The 17,495-nt window shown below is 49.3% G+C and overlaps 1 protein-coding gene across 4 annotated transcripts in view; it reads right to left on the bottom strand.

Annotated features, from left to right (window-relative positions):
• MCM3AP (minichromosome maintenance complex component 3 associated protein) overlaps window positions 1-17,495 on the bottom strand; it is a 102,110-nt gene that overhangs the window by 75,264 nt on the left and 9,351 nt on the right. For 3 of the 4 annotated variants that reach the window (XM_073306988.1, XM_073306987.1, XM_073306989.1), the window contains exon 2: window positions 12,955-14,269. In XM_073306988.1, coding sequence (XP_073163089.1) covers window positions 12,955-14,176 — 1,222 coding nt within the window. In that variant the 5' untranslated portion in view covers window positions 14,177-14,269. Of the gene's footprint in view, window positions 1-5,640; window positions 6,222-12,954; window positions 14,270-17,495 lie in introns of those variants that run through there. The other variant, XM_073306990.1, reaches the window with a different exon arrangement.

Raw genomic sequence — 17,495 nt, 5'->3', positions numbered from 1 at the left:
GAGAGATGCAAGGAGGGTAAGAAGCACCCACACCTGATCTCCTATCTTTAGTGTACACATATTTTGAAATAGAGCTCTATATTTTGTTTTCTTTCTTTGGGATTGTGGCTTCAGTTTTGTAACTTGTTTGTGTGTGTAACATCTCTACATTTAAATAAGTAGGCACTAGCAATTTTGTAACCACATGATTAGAATCTAGCTTAATAAATTTTGGTAACCATTTATGCATAAGCCTGACTTGTTTTCTCTGGTTTACTGTAAAGCAGCCAACACAATTAAAGAACCTCAGCCGTTTTGGCTCTAAAGCCTGGCCATTAGGTGAGAGTACTAAGAGCCTAGCATTGAGTTGTGCCGCCTCCACGGGGCAAACTCTTGGGGCACCTGTCAGTCAATCCTGGCTGCCCGCTGCGAAGGAGCTCTGAGCTCTAGCAGTTAAAGTCACGGGTGTGGAGAGGCTCTTAGTGCTGCCATTGGGGCACCTGTCAGTCAGTATTGACTGCCCGCTGCGAAGGAGCTCTGAGCTCTAGCAGTTAAAGTCACGGGTGGTTAGGACCTTGGGGCATCCGTCAGCCTAGCCCGGGCTGCCCGCCGCGAAGGGACAGTGCGTCCTAGCGGTTAAAGTCACGGATGGTATAAACGGGCATAGCTGGCACCTCACCAAACATCCTTGGCCGTCGGCTAACAGAAATTGGCGTCACGAACAGGATTGTGATATAGGCTGCACTACAGTAACACAATGAAACCAGTCATGATAAACACCACAGAATTCCCTGAGCTAGAGAAAAGTTTGACCCAAGAGGGATGGGGAAATCCTCTGTGGAGCGAAGAACTGCTGGAGAAATATTGGGGAAAACCAGCAGAGATCTGGCAGCATTTCTGTAACTGGAGAACTGCCTGCAAGATGAAGAAAGGGAAAGGAAAAGGTGCTTGTATATGGCTGCTTACTAACATTTGGCAAGCTGCCTGTAAGGATTATCATAGTCTGGCAATAGAATTTAATAGGCTGCAACAGGAAAGGGACACACTGCGCCAGGAATGCCAGAATTTAGATACCAGAGTAAGAACACTGAATAGGGATATGAAACATCTTCAGAAAAGATTACTTCCCTTAATTGAGAAAGAAGGGATAGAACGAAGGGAAAAGCTGGAGACAAACACGCAGAATCAACCGGGCTAAAGTTGAGACTGCTCTCTGGCTAGACCCTGAGGAATGGGATGGAGACATTTGGGATTCAGCAAATGAGTCCCCCTCCTCTGAGGAGAAAGGTCCCTCTGTAAAATTAAGACCAGCTATCACACATCACAAATCAGAAGAACATGAGGAAAATTTGAGTGGGGCAGAGCTGGATGAAGAAGGGGATGACTATTATCCATCCACCTCTTCAAAAACAAAGAAGGGAGGTAAAAAGGGAAAAGGGAGTAAAGCTCCAACACACTTTACCAAAATTACCACCCGCCAATATACTCCCATGGAGTTAAAAACAATCCAGGGAGATTTTGCTAAAAAGCCTGAGGAAGGTATAATAGAGTGGCTGGTCCGCCTCTGGGACACTGGGGGTGGATATATACGCCTGACAGCCCAAGAAACTGAGCGCCTTAACTTAGGTGCAGGAATATTCCTGGAACACTCAGAGGGGAACACCCCTAAAACACTTTGGTCTCTGGCTTGTCGATGGGCAAGAGGAATTTACCCAGCAGATCGAGATGAACCCACAGTAATGCACGGGACCAACATAGATGAGGTAAAAACAGCTCTATTAACTGTGGCTGTCATTAGCATGCTTGGCCAAAACCCTCAAGAGTTAGCCTATGAAAGCCCATGGGAGGGTCAGGTAGATGTAGATGATCTTAGACCCCTGCTTAAGGGAGTTCCGAGTAACCACAGGGCTATGGCACTGTCCCTTAGATCAGAAGCTGCAGCACGTAACAGTACCTTTCGGGCAGTGCTAAACCTTCTGGTGTCATACTTTAGAGAATTCGGAGACATCAGAGCACTGACAGGCAAAGCTAAGATGCGTTCCCTTCAGGGAAACAAGGGGGCACCATCTAAAGGACATAAAAACAAGCGAGAGCCAACCCAGGAGGAAAAGGAGCTTAGAGCCAAGTTGTGGAGACAATGTCTGGCTTTAGGTTATCCCAGAGATGTGATAAATGGACTGCCCACAGAGCAGCTAAAATTATTCACCACCTTTAAAAGAGCTGACTGGGAGACAACTCATGCGACTCCCAGTGCACCTCTGCAGCTCTCTCCTCTTTCCCCACCTGCAGACACCCGGTATACTCCATTGCTGCAGCAACTGCAAGAGTTACCAGAGCAGGGAAACTAGCTTGCGGGGGTCAATCTCCTCTCCTAATAAACCAGCTTGAATCCAAAGAGGAGAAAACAACAGCAAAAGACCCCCGGATACATGTAACTGTAAATGACAAACACATTATTCCTTTCTTAATGGACACAGGGGCTCAAAGGTCCATGATTAAGCGAGAAAGTTTTCAGGGCTCGCCACCTACTGGCGGAAAGCAGGTACTTGTTACAGGGGTAAATGGCAGTACCATAACTTACCCATTAGTTAAGATAAAACTGGATATCCCCTTGCAACCCCACCATCAGCCCCGAAAATATGAGGTGATTTTGGGCAATGCCAACCTACTGGGCATGGACGTTTTAAGAGGAAAGAAGGGAAGGATTAATGGGGAAAGATGGGCTTTTGGAGTCAGTTCTGTTCCTCATGCCACCCACCTGGAAAAGGAAAGCCCTCCCCACTATTCTGTAAACTTACTTAGCAGCACGCCTGCTCTCCCGCCCTCAACAGTAACAAACATAAAGCAGTATAATGTCCCAGCTGAGGCCATAAGCCCTGTTACTGACCTGATCAAAGATTTGGAACAGCGAGGAATTTTACTTCGTACCCACTCTCGCTTTAATTCTCCTGTGTGGCCCATCAAGAAACCAAATGGAGACTCACTATAGACTATAGGAAGCTAAACAGTAACACTGGACCATTAACTGCAGCAGTCCCTAGCATAACAGATATTGTAAACACCATACAAACCTGGGATAAACCCTGGCTAGCAGTATTAGATGTAAAGGACATGTTCTTCATGGTCCCTTTGCAACCAGCTGACCAGGAAAGATTTGCTTTTACTTGGAAAGGTGTACAATACACTTTTACCCGAATGCCACAAGGGTTTAAACACTCACCCACTATTTGCCATGGGGCACTGGCAAAGGTCCTAGATGACCTTATCCTGCCACCCAATGTACAAACTGTGCAATACATTGATGACATCTTAATAGGTGGGAAAACCTCAGAAGAGGTACAGGAGGCTATGAATCAAATCAAAGGAGCACTAGAAGCCCTTAATTTAGAGTTACCAGCTGAGAAATGCCAAGGTCCCTCCCAAGAGATAAAATTCTTAGGTACTGTATGGATGGGAGGTAGGAGGTCTGTGCCTAATGACACTGTGCAAGAGCTAAATCAGGCACCCTCCCCTGAAAGTAAAGATCAATTGAGACAGATTTTGGGAACCTTGGGGTTTTGGAGAAAACATGTACCTGGCTTTGCCATTATAGCCAGACCATTGTACAATTTGTTAAAGAAAAGTGCTGCCTGGGAATGGGCTCCTGCCCATGAGGAAGCCCTCAGGCAACTGATAGGGGAGATACACACCTATCAGGCTCTGGGTCCCATACATCCTGAAGCCCCATTCCATTTGTACCTAACTGTGGGAGCCACTGGAATGTCTTATGCTCTCTGGCAAGACAGTAACACTGCTCCCAGACGACCAATTCAGTTTGGTTCCAAGTCATGGCAAGGGTCACAGGCTAACTACACGCCTTATGAGAAGGTGCTTCTGGCAGCTTATACAGCCTTGAGAGAAACTGAGGAATTAACTCAGGATAAGGACATCACAATTCACACTCCTCTTCCAATCATTAAACCTATATTGGAAGGGAAAGAGTTACCACCTGGTGTAGCACAAAAGATGACTATCCAAAGATGGGCACTTTACATACACCACAGGGTAGGGAGTGCAGACACTGCACAAAACCCCACTATGATTCAGGAATCCCTATGGAAAGTAGGAATGCCTGATGAATACCGCCTACCTCCACAGCAGTCTCCCATTAAGGATGCTGCCCCATTTGATCCTTCTAAGCCTGAGGGAGTATGGTTCACTGATGGCAGTGCCAGGCTAGTAAAAGGAAAATGGAAGGGAAAAGCTGCAGCAGTGCCTGCAGACACCTCTGCAGCACCCCTAACTGCTGAAATTGATGGGTCAGCACAACTTGCAGAATTAGCTGCAATTAAACTGGCCTGTGAAGCAGGAGCCACCGCAGTATATACGGACTCCTATGCGGTATGGGCAGGTGCCACTCAGTGGATCACTAACTGGAAAAATAACCACTGGGAAATAGGAGGTAAACCAGTCTGGGGACTGGAATACTGGAAGTGGTTATATCAGCATGGCCTGCAACAACCCCTGTCTATAGGACATGTCTCAGCTCATCAGAGGAATAATACCCCAGCTGCACAGTTAAACGATTTAGCCGATGCAGCTGCCCAGCTCTTTACCACACAAGTAGAATGGGAACGCTTATATTCATGGTTACATGATAATTTAGGACACACAGGAAGTGATGAGTTAGTGCGGCAAGCACATATCAGGGGGTGGCCTATCACCCACAGACAGGCTAGAGACCTGGTGCAAGCCTGCACTATTTGTGCTGAGACTAGAAAACATATAGCAGAAGGACAAAGGTTTGCCAGGCTAAGAGATGGAAAAACACTATGGGCAACCTGGCAGGTCGACTATGTCGTACCACTGCCCACTACAAGGCAGAGGTGGAAATACATCTTGACTGGAGTAGAAATTGTTTCAGGGATTGGTTTTGCATATCCAACCCGATTGGCAACAGGGTTGTCCACAGTTATGGGACTAAACCGCTTAACAGCAATTGTCCCAATGCCTCAAGAAATCCAATCAGATAATGGTTAGCATTTTAAGAATAAACTTGTAAGGGAATGGACCCTTAACCATGGAGTCCAATGGACCTTCCACCTTCCATATCGACCTCAATCTAATGGCATGGTCGAGCGCTGGAATGGGTTGCTAAAGAATCACTTGAAGCCTACTGATGGCACATGGGGAGACAGACTGGACGAAGTGGTGCAGAGGTTAAACAACAGACAGACTCCTACAGGAAGTCCAATCAGCAGGGGATTCTTCCCTACAGGGAAAGCTATCTCCTCTGCCAGAACACCACTGCACAGTTCCAAGTATGCTCCCGGAGATACTGTTGTGATTAAACACCCAGCCCTGGGAACCTTTACCTGCGTTTTGCACGCCTATAAAGAGAAAGGTGTATGGAGTGCCTTAAATGCTGATAAAAGGCTAATAACCATTACAGAGGCTTGGATCGCATCCAAGACCGGCTGACCATGTGATTTATTGCAGGAATGGTCCCATGGTTCCGAGCAACCTGCCAGCTAACCTGTCAGCAAAATGGATCATGCAGCAGACCTGTTTGATCACTAGAGACTACTGTGGACTGTTGATATATTTGCCTTTACTTATAATAGCAGGTGTAATTTTTGCTTTTGGTTTTAAAATAAGTTTTTTAGCTAGAACACGACCCACCAGAGATATGTTCCTGCAAGCCCTCATGATCCTTCTGTTGGCTCCAGTCACCTTGGCAATACCAGAACATCCTCTTCGGGGAGCAATCCAAACCATCGCCTCAGCTGCTGGTGCTACAAATTGCTGGATGTGCACCTTGCTGGATTCAACCAATGCACTGGGAATTGAATTTTTACCACTACATGCAGTGGCTGAGAATGGACAAACCTCATGGATGCAATGGTTAGCTCAACACTTGGGATTCTCCCTCTCCCCGTTTTACATTCGGTTGTGAAAACTGTTTTAACCATTTTAATTATTGTAATTGTTTTTTGTGTAACTTTATGTATTATGAAGCGTTTGATTCAAACTGCTCTTTCCTCCACACAAATCAGATACCTAGAGCTAAAAAGGGATCCTACCCAATTCCGCGAACCCTCATCCTCTAATTTGGTTGTTGGGTATTTCTAGATTTCCCCAAGGAGGGCAAGAGGTGCTGGCATCACCGCCACCTTGCAATCTGGGATGTAGTGTGGTGCATCAGGGGGTGGAATGTAGCCAGACAGCCAGCCCCCCCCCCCCCCCAGACCAGCATTGCTGGAAACACAGGAGGAAGCCGGAACAGGGCACTTAACATATATTCCAGCACAGCCTTTGAAGCTGTGAAAGCACAGGTGTGCTGCTACAATGTGCCTCTGGGAAGAGATACGATGATTAAGCTCACAGCAGGCAGAGGCCCTGTGACAGACATGGCTCTTAGCCCCTACTAAATAGCGTGATGCACTCACACCAACATCCTAGGTGGGAAAATATTTACCCTGATAAAAGAAATGTCCAGTAGTCGAAACTTATTGTTTCTCTCCTTTGCAAGTGTAAACTACTCTTGTGAAAGCTGGCGTCACCCCAACAGACCAGCCTCAATTTGGCATAAGAAAGGAGAAAGAGAATAAAGGAGTACAGAGGTATAAGTAGGGGACCTACAGCACCATGATTTTTGAGTGCTTTTCACTATCTATCTGCTGGTCAGATAAGTGACAGCCTCCCAAGGCTTCTGCAGCTAAGAGGGTCCCTACGCCTTGTCCCTTATTCGTCTTTCCGCGGAACTGAGTGACCGATCCTGGCTTGGCACCGCTGGAATCGAGAGATGCAAGGAGGGTAAGAAGCACCCACACCTGATCTCCTATCTTTAGTGTACACATATTTTGAAATAGAGCTCTATATTTTGTTTTCTTTCTTTGGGATTGTGGCTTCAGTTTTGTAACTTGTTTGTGTGTGTGTAACATCTCTACATTTAAATAAGTAGGCACTAGCAATTTTGTAACCACATGATTAGAATCTAGCTTAATAAATTTTGGTAACCATTTATGCATAAGCCTGACTTGTTTTCTCTGGTTTACTGTAAAGCAGCCAACACAATTAAAGAACCTCAGCCGTTTTGGCTCTAAAGACTGGCCATTAGGTGAGAGTACTAAGAGCCTAGCGTTGAGTTGTGCCGCCTCCACGGGGCAAACTCTTGGGGCACCTGTCAGTCAATCCTGGCTGCCCGCTGCGAAGGAGCTCTGAGCTCTAGCAGTTAAAGTCACGGGTGTGGAGAGGCTCTTGGTGCTGCCATTGGGGCACCTGTCAGTCAGTATTGACTGCCCGCTGCGAAGGAGCTCTGAGCTCTAGCAGTTAAAGTCACGGGTGGTTAGGACCTTGGGGCATCCGTCAGCCTAGCCCGGGCTGCCCGCCGCGAAGGGACAGTGCGTCCTAGCGGTTAAAGTCACGGATGGTATAAACGGGCATAGCTGGCACCTCACCAAACATCCTTGGCCGTCGGCTAACAAATGTATATTTCATAAAATAGCTACAAGGGATAGCTCAATGGTTTGAGCATTGGCCTGCTAAACCCAGGGTTGTGAGTTCAATCCTTGAGGGGGCCATTTAGGGATCTGGGGCAAAAATTGGGGGGATTAGTCCTGCTTTGAACAGGGGGTTGGACTAGATGACCTCCTGAGGTACCTTCCAACCCTGATATTCTATGGTTCTATGAACATTAAGACAGCAGAGTGAAGCACTCAAAATTCAGGAAATGCTAGGCAGCCTTAAATCCCACTGTGAGTATACATTATGATGTAGTCCTCTTTACAAAAAGGCACACTACTGAAGAAGGCAGTGGAGGAGAAGAAAGCGGGGAAGGGAAGAAGAGAGACAGAATAAGGAAAGAGATGGGGAGGTTTGCAAAGGAGGAATCAAGACTTCTCTGAATTTCCAGGGAAGCTTTGGGGTGTCAGGGTGGGAGGGGATGGAAAGGCTTCACAGAATTACTGTATAAATATTTAGAAAGTGCCCATTATCACATTATCAGGTGCCAGTGCAAAGGTTAAGATAGGGGTTCTCAAACAGGCATCTAGGGCCCCCTGCGGGGCTGTGAGCAGGTTTCAGGGAGTCCACCAAGCAGGGCTGGCATTAGACTTGCTCGGACCCAGGGCAGAAAGCTGAAGCCCGACCACATGGGACTGCAGCCTGGGGCCCCCTAGCCCCGTGTCATAAATATAAAGGGAAGGGTAAACCCCTTTGAAATCCCTCCTGGCCAGGGGAAAGCTCCTCTCACCTGTAAAGGGTTAAGAAGCTAAAGGTAACCTCGCTGGCACCTGACCAAAATGACCAATGAGGAGACAAGATACTTTCAAAAGCTGGGAGGAGGGAGAGAAACAAAGGGTTTGTGTGTCTGTCTGTAGTCGTCTTGGCCGGGGACAGAACAGGAATGGAGTCTTATAACTTTTAGTAAGTAATCTAGCTAGGTATGTGTTAGATTATGATTTCTTTAAATGGCTGAGAAAAGAATTGTGCTGAATAGAATAACTATTTCTGTCTGTGTATCTTTTTTGTAACTTAAGGTTTTGCCTAGAGGGGTTCTCTATGTTTTTGAATCTAATTACCCTGTAAGATATATACCATCCTGATTTTACAGGGGGGATTTCTTTATTTCTATTTACTTCTATTTTTTATTAAAAGTCTTCTTGTAAAACACTGAATGCTTTTTCATTGTTCTCAGATCCAAGGGTTTGGGTTTGTGGTCACCTATGCAAATTGGTGAGGCTTTTTATCCAACATTTCCCAGGAAAGGGGGGGGTGCAAGTGTTGGGAGGATTGTTCATTGTTCTTAAGATCCAAGGGTCTGGGTCTGTAGTCACCTAGGCAAATTGGTGAGGCTTTTTACCAAACCTTGTCCAGGAAGTGGGGTGCAAGGTTTTGGGAAGTATTTTGGGGGGAAGGACGCGTCCAAACAGCTCTTCCCCAGTAACCAGTATTAGTTTGGTGGTGGTAGCAGCCATTCCAAGGATAACGGGGGTAATATTTTGTACGTTGGGGAAGTTTTGACCTAAGCTGGTAAAGATAAGCTTAGGAGGTTTTTCATGCAGGTCCCCACATCTGTACCCTAGAGTTCAGAGTGGGGGAGGAACCTTGACACTCCCCACAGATCCCCTGCCCTGCCCGTGTCTCCCCCACCTCAGCTGGGGTCTCAGCTCCCATTGTGCTCAGCGCTGCCCTTGCTGTCCCAGTGGGGGTAGGCAGCGAGCTCTCTGCTTTCCTCACTGCATCAGAGCCAGCGTGAGCCCCCTCTCTGGTGTGCAAGGGGGGTGGGGAGCCCCAGGGGTCTGGTTACAGGCAGGCAGGTATCCTGAGCTTAGCAGCTCCTCCCCGCTGCCAGCCAGGTCATCTGCATTTTCACTGACCATTTCCCTGTCCACCGATTGGATCCCTGGATTCAAATTCAAACCCTCAGCAGTTACAGGAGCAGGGCCTGGATCCTGTCCCAAAAAGACACCATCACCCCATAACAGGGTCTCGCAGCTGGTATCCTGGAGAACCCCAACGACCAGCCAGCCCCACCCCTCCTGGATCTGCACAGGGATCTGGGCCATAGGCAGGGCGAGGGGCTTCATCCCTGGGACCCTCACCCAGCTCACACAGCCGGGCATCTGAGGCTGCACCACCCAGGGCCTGACACCAGTTCTCTCTGTCCCAGGAACTCGCCACCCCAGGAAAGTCTCCCCATTGACCATCACCTTCCGCTCCCACTGGGGGTCCGAGGGGCCCGACCCCAGGAGACTCTACACAGACCTATAGGTCGGGGTCAGGAGTGGGGCAGGGGATCTGTGGGGAGTGTCAAGGTTCCTCCCCCACTCTGAACTCTAGGGTACAGATGTGGGGACCTGCATGAAAAACCTCCTAAGCTTATCTTTACCAGCTTAGGTCAAAACTTCCCCAACGTACAAAATATTACCCCCGTTATCCTTGGAATGGCCGCTACCACCACCAAACTAATACTGGTTACTGGGGAAGAGCTGTTTGGACGCGTCCTTCCCCCCAAAATACTTCCCAAAACCTTGCACCCCACTTCCTGGACAAGGTTTGGTAAAAAGCCTCACCAATTTGCCTAGGTGACTACAGACCCAGACCCTTGGATCTTAAGAACAATGAACAATCCTCCCAACACTTGCACCCCCCCCTTTCCTGGGAAATGTTGGATAAAAAGCCTCACCAATTTGCATAGGTGACCACAAACCCAAACCCTTGGATCTGAGAACAATGAAAAAGCATTCAGTGTTTTACAAGAAGACTTTTAATAAAAAATAGAAGTAAATAGAAATAAAGAAATCCCCCCTGTAAAATCAGGATGGTATATATCTTACAGGGTAATTAGATTCAAAAACATAGAGAACCCCTCTAGGCAAAACCTTAAGTTACAAAAAAGATACACAGACAGAAATAGTTATTCTATTCAGCACAATTCTTTTCTCAGCCATTTAAAGAAATCATAATCTAACACATACCTAGCTAGATTACTTACTAAAAGTTATAAGACTCCATTCCTGTTCTGTCCCCGGCCAAGACGACTACAGACAGACACACAAACCCTTTGTTTCTCTCCCTCCTCCCAGCTTTTGAAAGTATCTTGTCTCCTCATTGGTCATTTTGGTCAGGTGCCAGCGAGGTTACCTTTAGCTTCTTAACCCTTTACAGGTGAGAGGAGCTTTCCCCTGGCCAGGAGGGATTTCAAAGGGGTTTACCCTTCCCTTTATATTTATGACACCCCGGCACTCAGGCATGAAGCCGAAGCCTGAGCAATTTAGCTTTGCGGTGCCCCCTGTGGCGTGGGGCCCTGGGCAACTGCCCTGCTTGCTCCCCGCTAACGCCAGCACTGGCTGTTATATGCAGAAAACCGGTTGTTGTGGCACAGCTGGGCCGTGGAGTTTTTACAGCATGTTGTGGGGGCCTCAGAAATTAAAGGTTGAGAACCCCTGGGTTAAGTAGTATGTATTGATGAACTTGCAAGAGTTCAGTTTTCTTTCTCCTGAAACCCCAGAATGAGGGAACAGCATGTACGGAACCATGATGAATGCACTATAAGGTGGGTAGAAAGTTGGCTAGATTGTCGGGCTCAACGGGTAGTGATCAATGGCTCCATGTCTAGTTGGCAGCCGGTGTCAAGTGGAGTGGCCCCAGGGGTCGGTCCTGGGGTAGGTTTTGTTCAATATCTTCATAAATGATCTGGAGGATGGTGTGGATTGCACTCTCAGCAAATTTGCGGATGATACTAAACTGGGAGGAGTGGTAGATACGCTGGAGGGCAGGGATCGGATACAGAGGGACCTAGACAAATTGGAGGATTGGGCCAAAAGAAATCTGATGAGGTTCAATAAGGATAAGTGCAGGGTCCTGCACTTAGGACGGAAGAACCCAATGCACAGCTACAGACTAGGGACCGAATGGCTAGGCAGCAGTTCTGTGGAAAAGGACCTAGGGATGACAGTGGACGAGAAGCTGGATATGAGTCAGCAGTGTGCCCTTGTTGCCAAGAAGGCCAATGGCATTTTGGGATGTATAAGTAGGGGCATAGCGAGCAGATCGAGGGACATGATCGTTCCCCTCTATTCGACATCGGTGAGGCCTCATCTGGAGTACTGTGTCCAGTTTTGGGCCCCACACTACAAGAAGGATGTGGATAAATTGGAGAGAGTCCAGCGAAGGGCAACAAAAATGATTAGGGGTCTGGAACACATGAGTTATGAGGAGAGGCTGAGGGAACTGGGATTGTTTAGTCTGCAGAAGAGAAGAATGAGGGGGGATTTGATAGCTGCTTTCAACTACCTGAGAGGTGGTTCCAGAGAGGATGGTTCTAGACTATTCTCAGTGGTAGAGGAGGACAGGACAAGGAGTAATGGTCTCAAGTTGCAGTGGGGGAGGTTTAGGTTGGATATTAGGAAAATCTTTTTCACTAGAAGGGTGGTGAAACCTAGGAATGTGTTACCTAGGGAGGTGGTAGAATCTCCTTCCTTAGAAGTTTTTAAGGTCAGGCTTGACAAAGCCCTGGCTGGGATGATTTAATTGGGGATTGGTCCTGCTTTAAGCAGGGGGTTGGACTAGATGACCTCCTGAGGTCCCTTCCAACCCTGATATTCTATGATTCTATGAGAGGGGTGGAAGGTAAAGGAATAAGGTAATTAGGGAATGGAAAAGGGAGGAGGGAAGAAAGCAAAAGAGAGATACCAAACAAAAAGAGAAAACTGGATGGAAGAACCTTATGAATTTGACGTGGAGTGGGAACACGAGGGAGAAGAAGAAGAAGGTGAGATAAAAGTACACAAAGGAGAATGGGAGACAAGAGCGAGAAATACAAGAAGGAACTCTGAAAAACAATCAACCCTGCAAAACAAAAATCAAACACCAAGTACATTATACAGAAATTCCTGCCTAAAGAGCAGCACAACTATGCATCAGCTGAAATAAACTAAGCATAGCAAAATATATGCCTGGATTGGCTTAAATACACTAGCAACCACAAAAGGAGTTGAGAGAAGAGATGTGTGCCCTAGACACTTCTCAATGCCATTTTCTAACCTGTAGCTCATGTTGTCTTTACTGACCCACAACCTCTACTAAATGTCAGTCAATTTCGACCCCTGAGAAGAGTAATTAACTTAATTAAGTAATGCCACAGAGGTGAGCCTCCACTACACTGATATTTGACTAACCAAAGGAAGAAGTATCTGTCTTCACAATGACCACCCCAGATAATTTAGAAGCAACACTGACGTATTTGAAAGCATGCGCTGTTCAATCCACCTTAATCACAACAGTAACAATCACAGTTGGGAGCAACAATTGCAAAGGGCACCTCCAGGGTAGGATGTAAAATTAAATCATTAAGTCTCCAAAAAGGAAAACGAGGAATCCCTTGGAAAAGCAAAACTTTAAAGAGAGCAAGCCATCCTGTTAACTTCCACTGCCAGTAGCATTCATTTCCACTCCCTGATTTATTGAATAGTGCTGATTCCTAACCCTTACCTTCCTTAGTTTTCTCTTCAGTTTTCTCTTTAGCATCTCCCTCTTTTAATGGTGCCGAGAGCCGTGGTGCTGGAAACACAGACTGGCTTGCTCCCAACATCTGTTCATTTTCTCCAGATTCTCCAGATACTCTTTCCTTTTTTGACTCTTTCTTAACACGTCCACTATCTTTATTGCTTTTTAGCATATCCTGCAATGTTCGGCTAAACAAGCCAGCTGCTCCACGTGGCCGGTTTAACCGAACAGGCCGCTTATCTGGAGGATAACCACTCCTAGATACAATCTCTGACTCCTCTGCAACATCATAATCCCGCCCTCTTGGGGAACGATCTCGTTCTTCTTTTCTTTTTATTCCTTTTACAAGGTTGGCAAGTGGCTCACTCTGAGCTTCATCATGTTCTGATTTAGGCGCTATACTGACTTGGAAGTTTCCTCCTAAATCCAAGGACCCAGATGAGCTAGAAAAAGTAGTGAAACTGCTGCTAGGGCTTCCAAAGAGCGGCTTTGTTCCCTTTTTGTCATCCTCTACTGTTTTGCTTGGTACAGAAGAGGCAAAGGAAGACGGCAAATTACTGCTGCTAGCTGGTTTTGAAAAGCTGAAGTTTGAACTGGTACTAGAGCTACTGGTCTCTTGAGAAAGGCCAAAAGGGGCCAGTAATCCAGGCCCACTACTAACTGGATGGGAAAACGTGAAAGATGTTGGGATGATCTGGCTTTGTGTTTTCTCTGGCTCGGAACCAGCACCAAAGATTGGTTTAAATATTGCATTTTCTGGTGTTTTAAAGCTGAATTCTGATCCCACAAAGCCACTGCTTGAAACTTCTCCAGATATAACTCCAAAGTTAGAAGCATTCTGAAAAGTTCCAAGGTTAGTAGGTGGCTTAAAACTGAATCCTTGGTTTCCAACAATAGAGGAGCTAGTTGGTGCAGAAGACGCCACAAAAGGGGTAGGTTGTCCAAGACCATAAGACTGTGTAAACCCAGAGGGTGGCCCAAATACCAAGGTTTGCCCTGAAGCTGGATGGCTTAATCCCGAAGGCTGAGTAAAGCTGGATGGCTGGGCAAACCCCAGGTTCTGTCCAGATCCTCCACTGCTCTGTCCAAACATAGAGGGCTGACCAAATCGAAATGGTGTTTGAGCCTGAAACATTCCTACAGAACTATTAGAAGGTGCTTGGAAAACAGCAGGCTGTTGTCCACGAAAAGGACTGTTAGGGTTCATCTTCAAAAGTAGGAGTTAGTGAGTATCTGCCAAAGAGAGCTCACACCTCGAACATCTGTTAACTTTCAGTTTCCAGTCAGTCATTCTAGTAATCTGAAAAACAAATGTACAATTACATTTTCTAATTGGTTTCCATTTATAATAGGGAAGTTCAGCCAAGATGATTAGTCAGTTTTCTTAATAGTCTTGTGAGGGACTATTTGAAAGTCCTAATCTACCAGTTCTTCTTTATCCATTATTTTGCTGATAACCTCAAACAATTTGAATATATTGGAAAGAGAGAGAACTTCCCTTTACAGAAGACATACCATTTCATCTCTATTGTGTCATATTCATGGGTGTGTTAAAATTGTCTGTAATTGCTTTTCAACCATTTAACCTGGCATCATAGTAAGGTTCACTAGGATTGCTTCTATTGCTTTTTTCAAACATAGGTATTACTCTCCAGTCCTGTGACACAGTAGCGGAATGTGATAATAGATTGCATAGTTTTGTTAGCAACTCAGTCACTTCATTCTTAACTTCCTTCAGAACTCATGGATGTACCATCCAGTCCTGATGACTTGATGCTATTTAATCAGTTTGTTTCAGCACCTCTTCTTTTGACAGCTCAGTCTCTGACAAGGCTTCATTCTTTATTACCTGAAGAGAGTAGGTCAGGATAGATATGTCCCTAACATTCTTTGTGATGAAGACTGAAATTATTTAGCTTCTCTGCAATGTCGTTTTCATCTTTAATTGTTCCCTTTATTCCCTGGTAGTCTAGTTGCACCACCGATTTCTTTACAGGATTCCTATTTCTGATATACCTGAACAATTCTGTTTATTTTGCTCGTTTTCAATTACTTTCTAAATACCTCAGCCTTCTTAAACCATAAGGTGGAATTTATCTACTATACATGTGACCATTATGGTATAATTAAGGCCCTGATCCTGCACTTACATCTTTGCAGGCACTTTTACCCATGAGGAGGTTCTCAGTGGGCAGATCCATACATATCCAGACGCATGATCAGGCCTTAATTTGTTTTCATCAGTGCTGACTCAAAGGATTTTTTGTTTTCACTTTGGGCTGTAAAAGCTTTGTGACTATCTGCCTTAAAATATATATATAGTGTTATCTTTAGGTACTACCCCTTCCCTGAAAAATCTTACACTTAATTTTATTGCACTACTGATACTGAACAGATTAACTACTTTTTGAACCATTTCCTTTGCACTACTTTTAAGAGACTGCTGCACAAGAAAAAGGAAGGAAGTCCGAGCAAAACGCTATTCCCAGAATAATATACCGTAGCTACTCCCTCCAAGGAGCAACCAGGCTACAGCTGGGCCAGAACTAATACCCTAGCTCTGAAACTCATCTTTCCATAAGGGACAGAGCCAGACCTAGTAGTGTGGACAAACCTGAATTTGGGGGCTTAAAATCATTTTCCATAAGTTCCTGGCATCCGGATTGAACCTACTACAGAAGCCATAAATTCAAACTGCAAAGCTGCATCTGTAGTCCTCTGCCCACGCAGCCTAAGCTGCATTTTCATTTCAGCGCTGCCCCCCACGCCCCAGCTCAATGGGAACTGCCTATTCAGAGACAGCAGGTGTAAAGAGAACAAAGAATAGCAATAATTCACACGTAGCCATACGAGAGGCTCCAGACCCAGACTGTGGCACAGCAACTCAGGGCAGGGGAACAGGGACTGCGCTTGGACACGGAGGAAAGGAGTCTGGGGGGCAGGGGTGGGGGGCAGGGGCAGTGCCCAGGGACAAGGCCTGGGCAGGGGAATGGGGGCCGGGGTTGGTGGGCAGGGGCCACGGGGACAGGGTTTGGGGGGGTCGGTGCCCGGGCAAGGGAATGGAGAGGGGGCTGTGCCTGCAGACAGGGAAAGGGGGCAGTGGGCAGGAGCCGGGGAATGAGGGCAGGGGAGGGGTGATGCCCATAGACAAGGGCTGGGGACAGGTGGGTCAGTGCCCAGGCAGGTGGCATTGGAAGGGGGGGGCCGCGGCGGTGCCACAGGCGGGGGGCCAGGGAAGGGGGGGGGCCGGGTGGTGCCCACAGGCGGGGGGCCAGGGGATAAGGAACAGAGACTGGAGGTGCCCAGAGGCGGGGGGCAGAGGAACGGGGGGGGCAGGGGCCGGTGCCCAGAGGCGGGGGGCAGAGGAACGGGGGGGGCAGGGCCGGTGCCCAGAGGCGGGGGGCCGAAGAACGGGGGGGGCAGGGGCCAGTGCCCAGAGGCGGGGGGCCGAGGAACGGGGGGCGGCGGGGGGGCGGTGCCCAGAGGCGGGGGGCCGGGGAACGGGGGGCGGCGGGGAGCGGTGCCCAGAGGCGGGGGGCCGAGGAACGGGGGGCGGCGGGGGCGGTGCCCAGAGGCGGGGGCCGAGGAACGGGGGGCGGCGGGGGGCGGTGCCCAGAGGCGGGGGGCCGAGGAACGGGGGTCGCGGGGGGCGGTGCCCAGAGGCGGGGGGCCGAGGAACGGGGGGCGGCGGGGGGCGGTGCCCAGAGGCGGGGGCCGAGGAACGGGGGGGGGCGGGGGCCCGGTGCCCAGAGGCGGGGGGCCGGGAACGGGGGGCGGCGGGGGGCGGTGCCCAGAGGCGGGGGCGGGGAACGGGGGGCGGCGGGGGGCGGTGCCCAGAGGCGGGGGCCGGGGAACGGGGGGCGGCGGGGGGCGGTGCCCAGAGGCGGGGGGCCGGGGAATGGGGGGCGCGGGGGGCGGTGCCCAGAGGCGGGGGGCCGGGGAACGGGGGGCAGGGGGCGGTGCCCAGAGGCGGGGGGCCGGGAATGGGGGGCGGCGGGGGGCGGTGCCCAGAGGCGGGGGCCGGGGAACGGGGGCAGGGGGCGGTGCCCAGAGGCGGGGGCCGGGGAATGGGGGGCAGGGGGCAGTGCCCAGAGGCGGGGGGCCGGGGAATGGGGGGCAGGGGCGGTGCCCAGAGGCGGGGGGCCGGGGAATGGGGGGCAGGGGGCGGTGCCCAGAGGCGGGGGGCCGGGGAATGGGGGGCAGGGGGCGGTGCCCAGAGGCGGGGGGCAGAGGAACGGGGGGCGGCAGGGGGCGGTGCCCAGAGGCGGGGGGCCGGGGAATGGGGGGCAGGGGGCGGTGCCCAGAGGCGGGGGCAGAGGAACGGGGGGCGGCAGGGGGCGGTGCCAGAGGCGGGGGGCCGGGGAATGGGGGGCAGGGGGCGGTGCCCAGAGGCGGGGGGCCGGGGAATGGGGGGCAGGGGGCGGTGCCCAGAGGCGGGGGGCAGAGGAACGGGGGGCGGCAGGGGGCGGTGCCCAGAGGCGGGGGCCGGGGAATGGGGGGCAGGGGGCGGTGCCCAGAGGCGGGGG

This window comes from Lepidochelys kempii, chromosome 11 (genome assembly GCF_965140265.1).
Source record: "Lepidochelys kempii isolate rLepKem1 chromosome 11, rLepKem1.hap2, whole genome shotgun sequence".
Classification (NCBI taxonomy): Eukaryota; Metazoa; Chordata; order Testudines; family Cheloniidae; genus Lepidochelys; species Lepidochelys kempii.
Note: the sequence above shows the minus strand (reverse complement) of the source record. Positions and strands in the feature narration are given on the sequence as shown.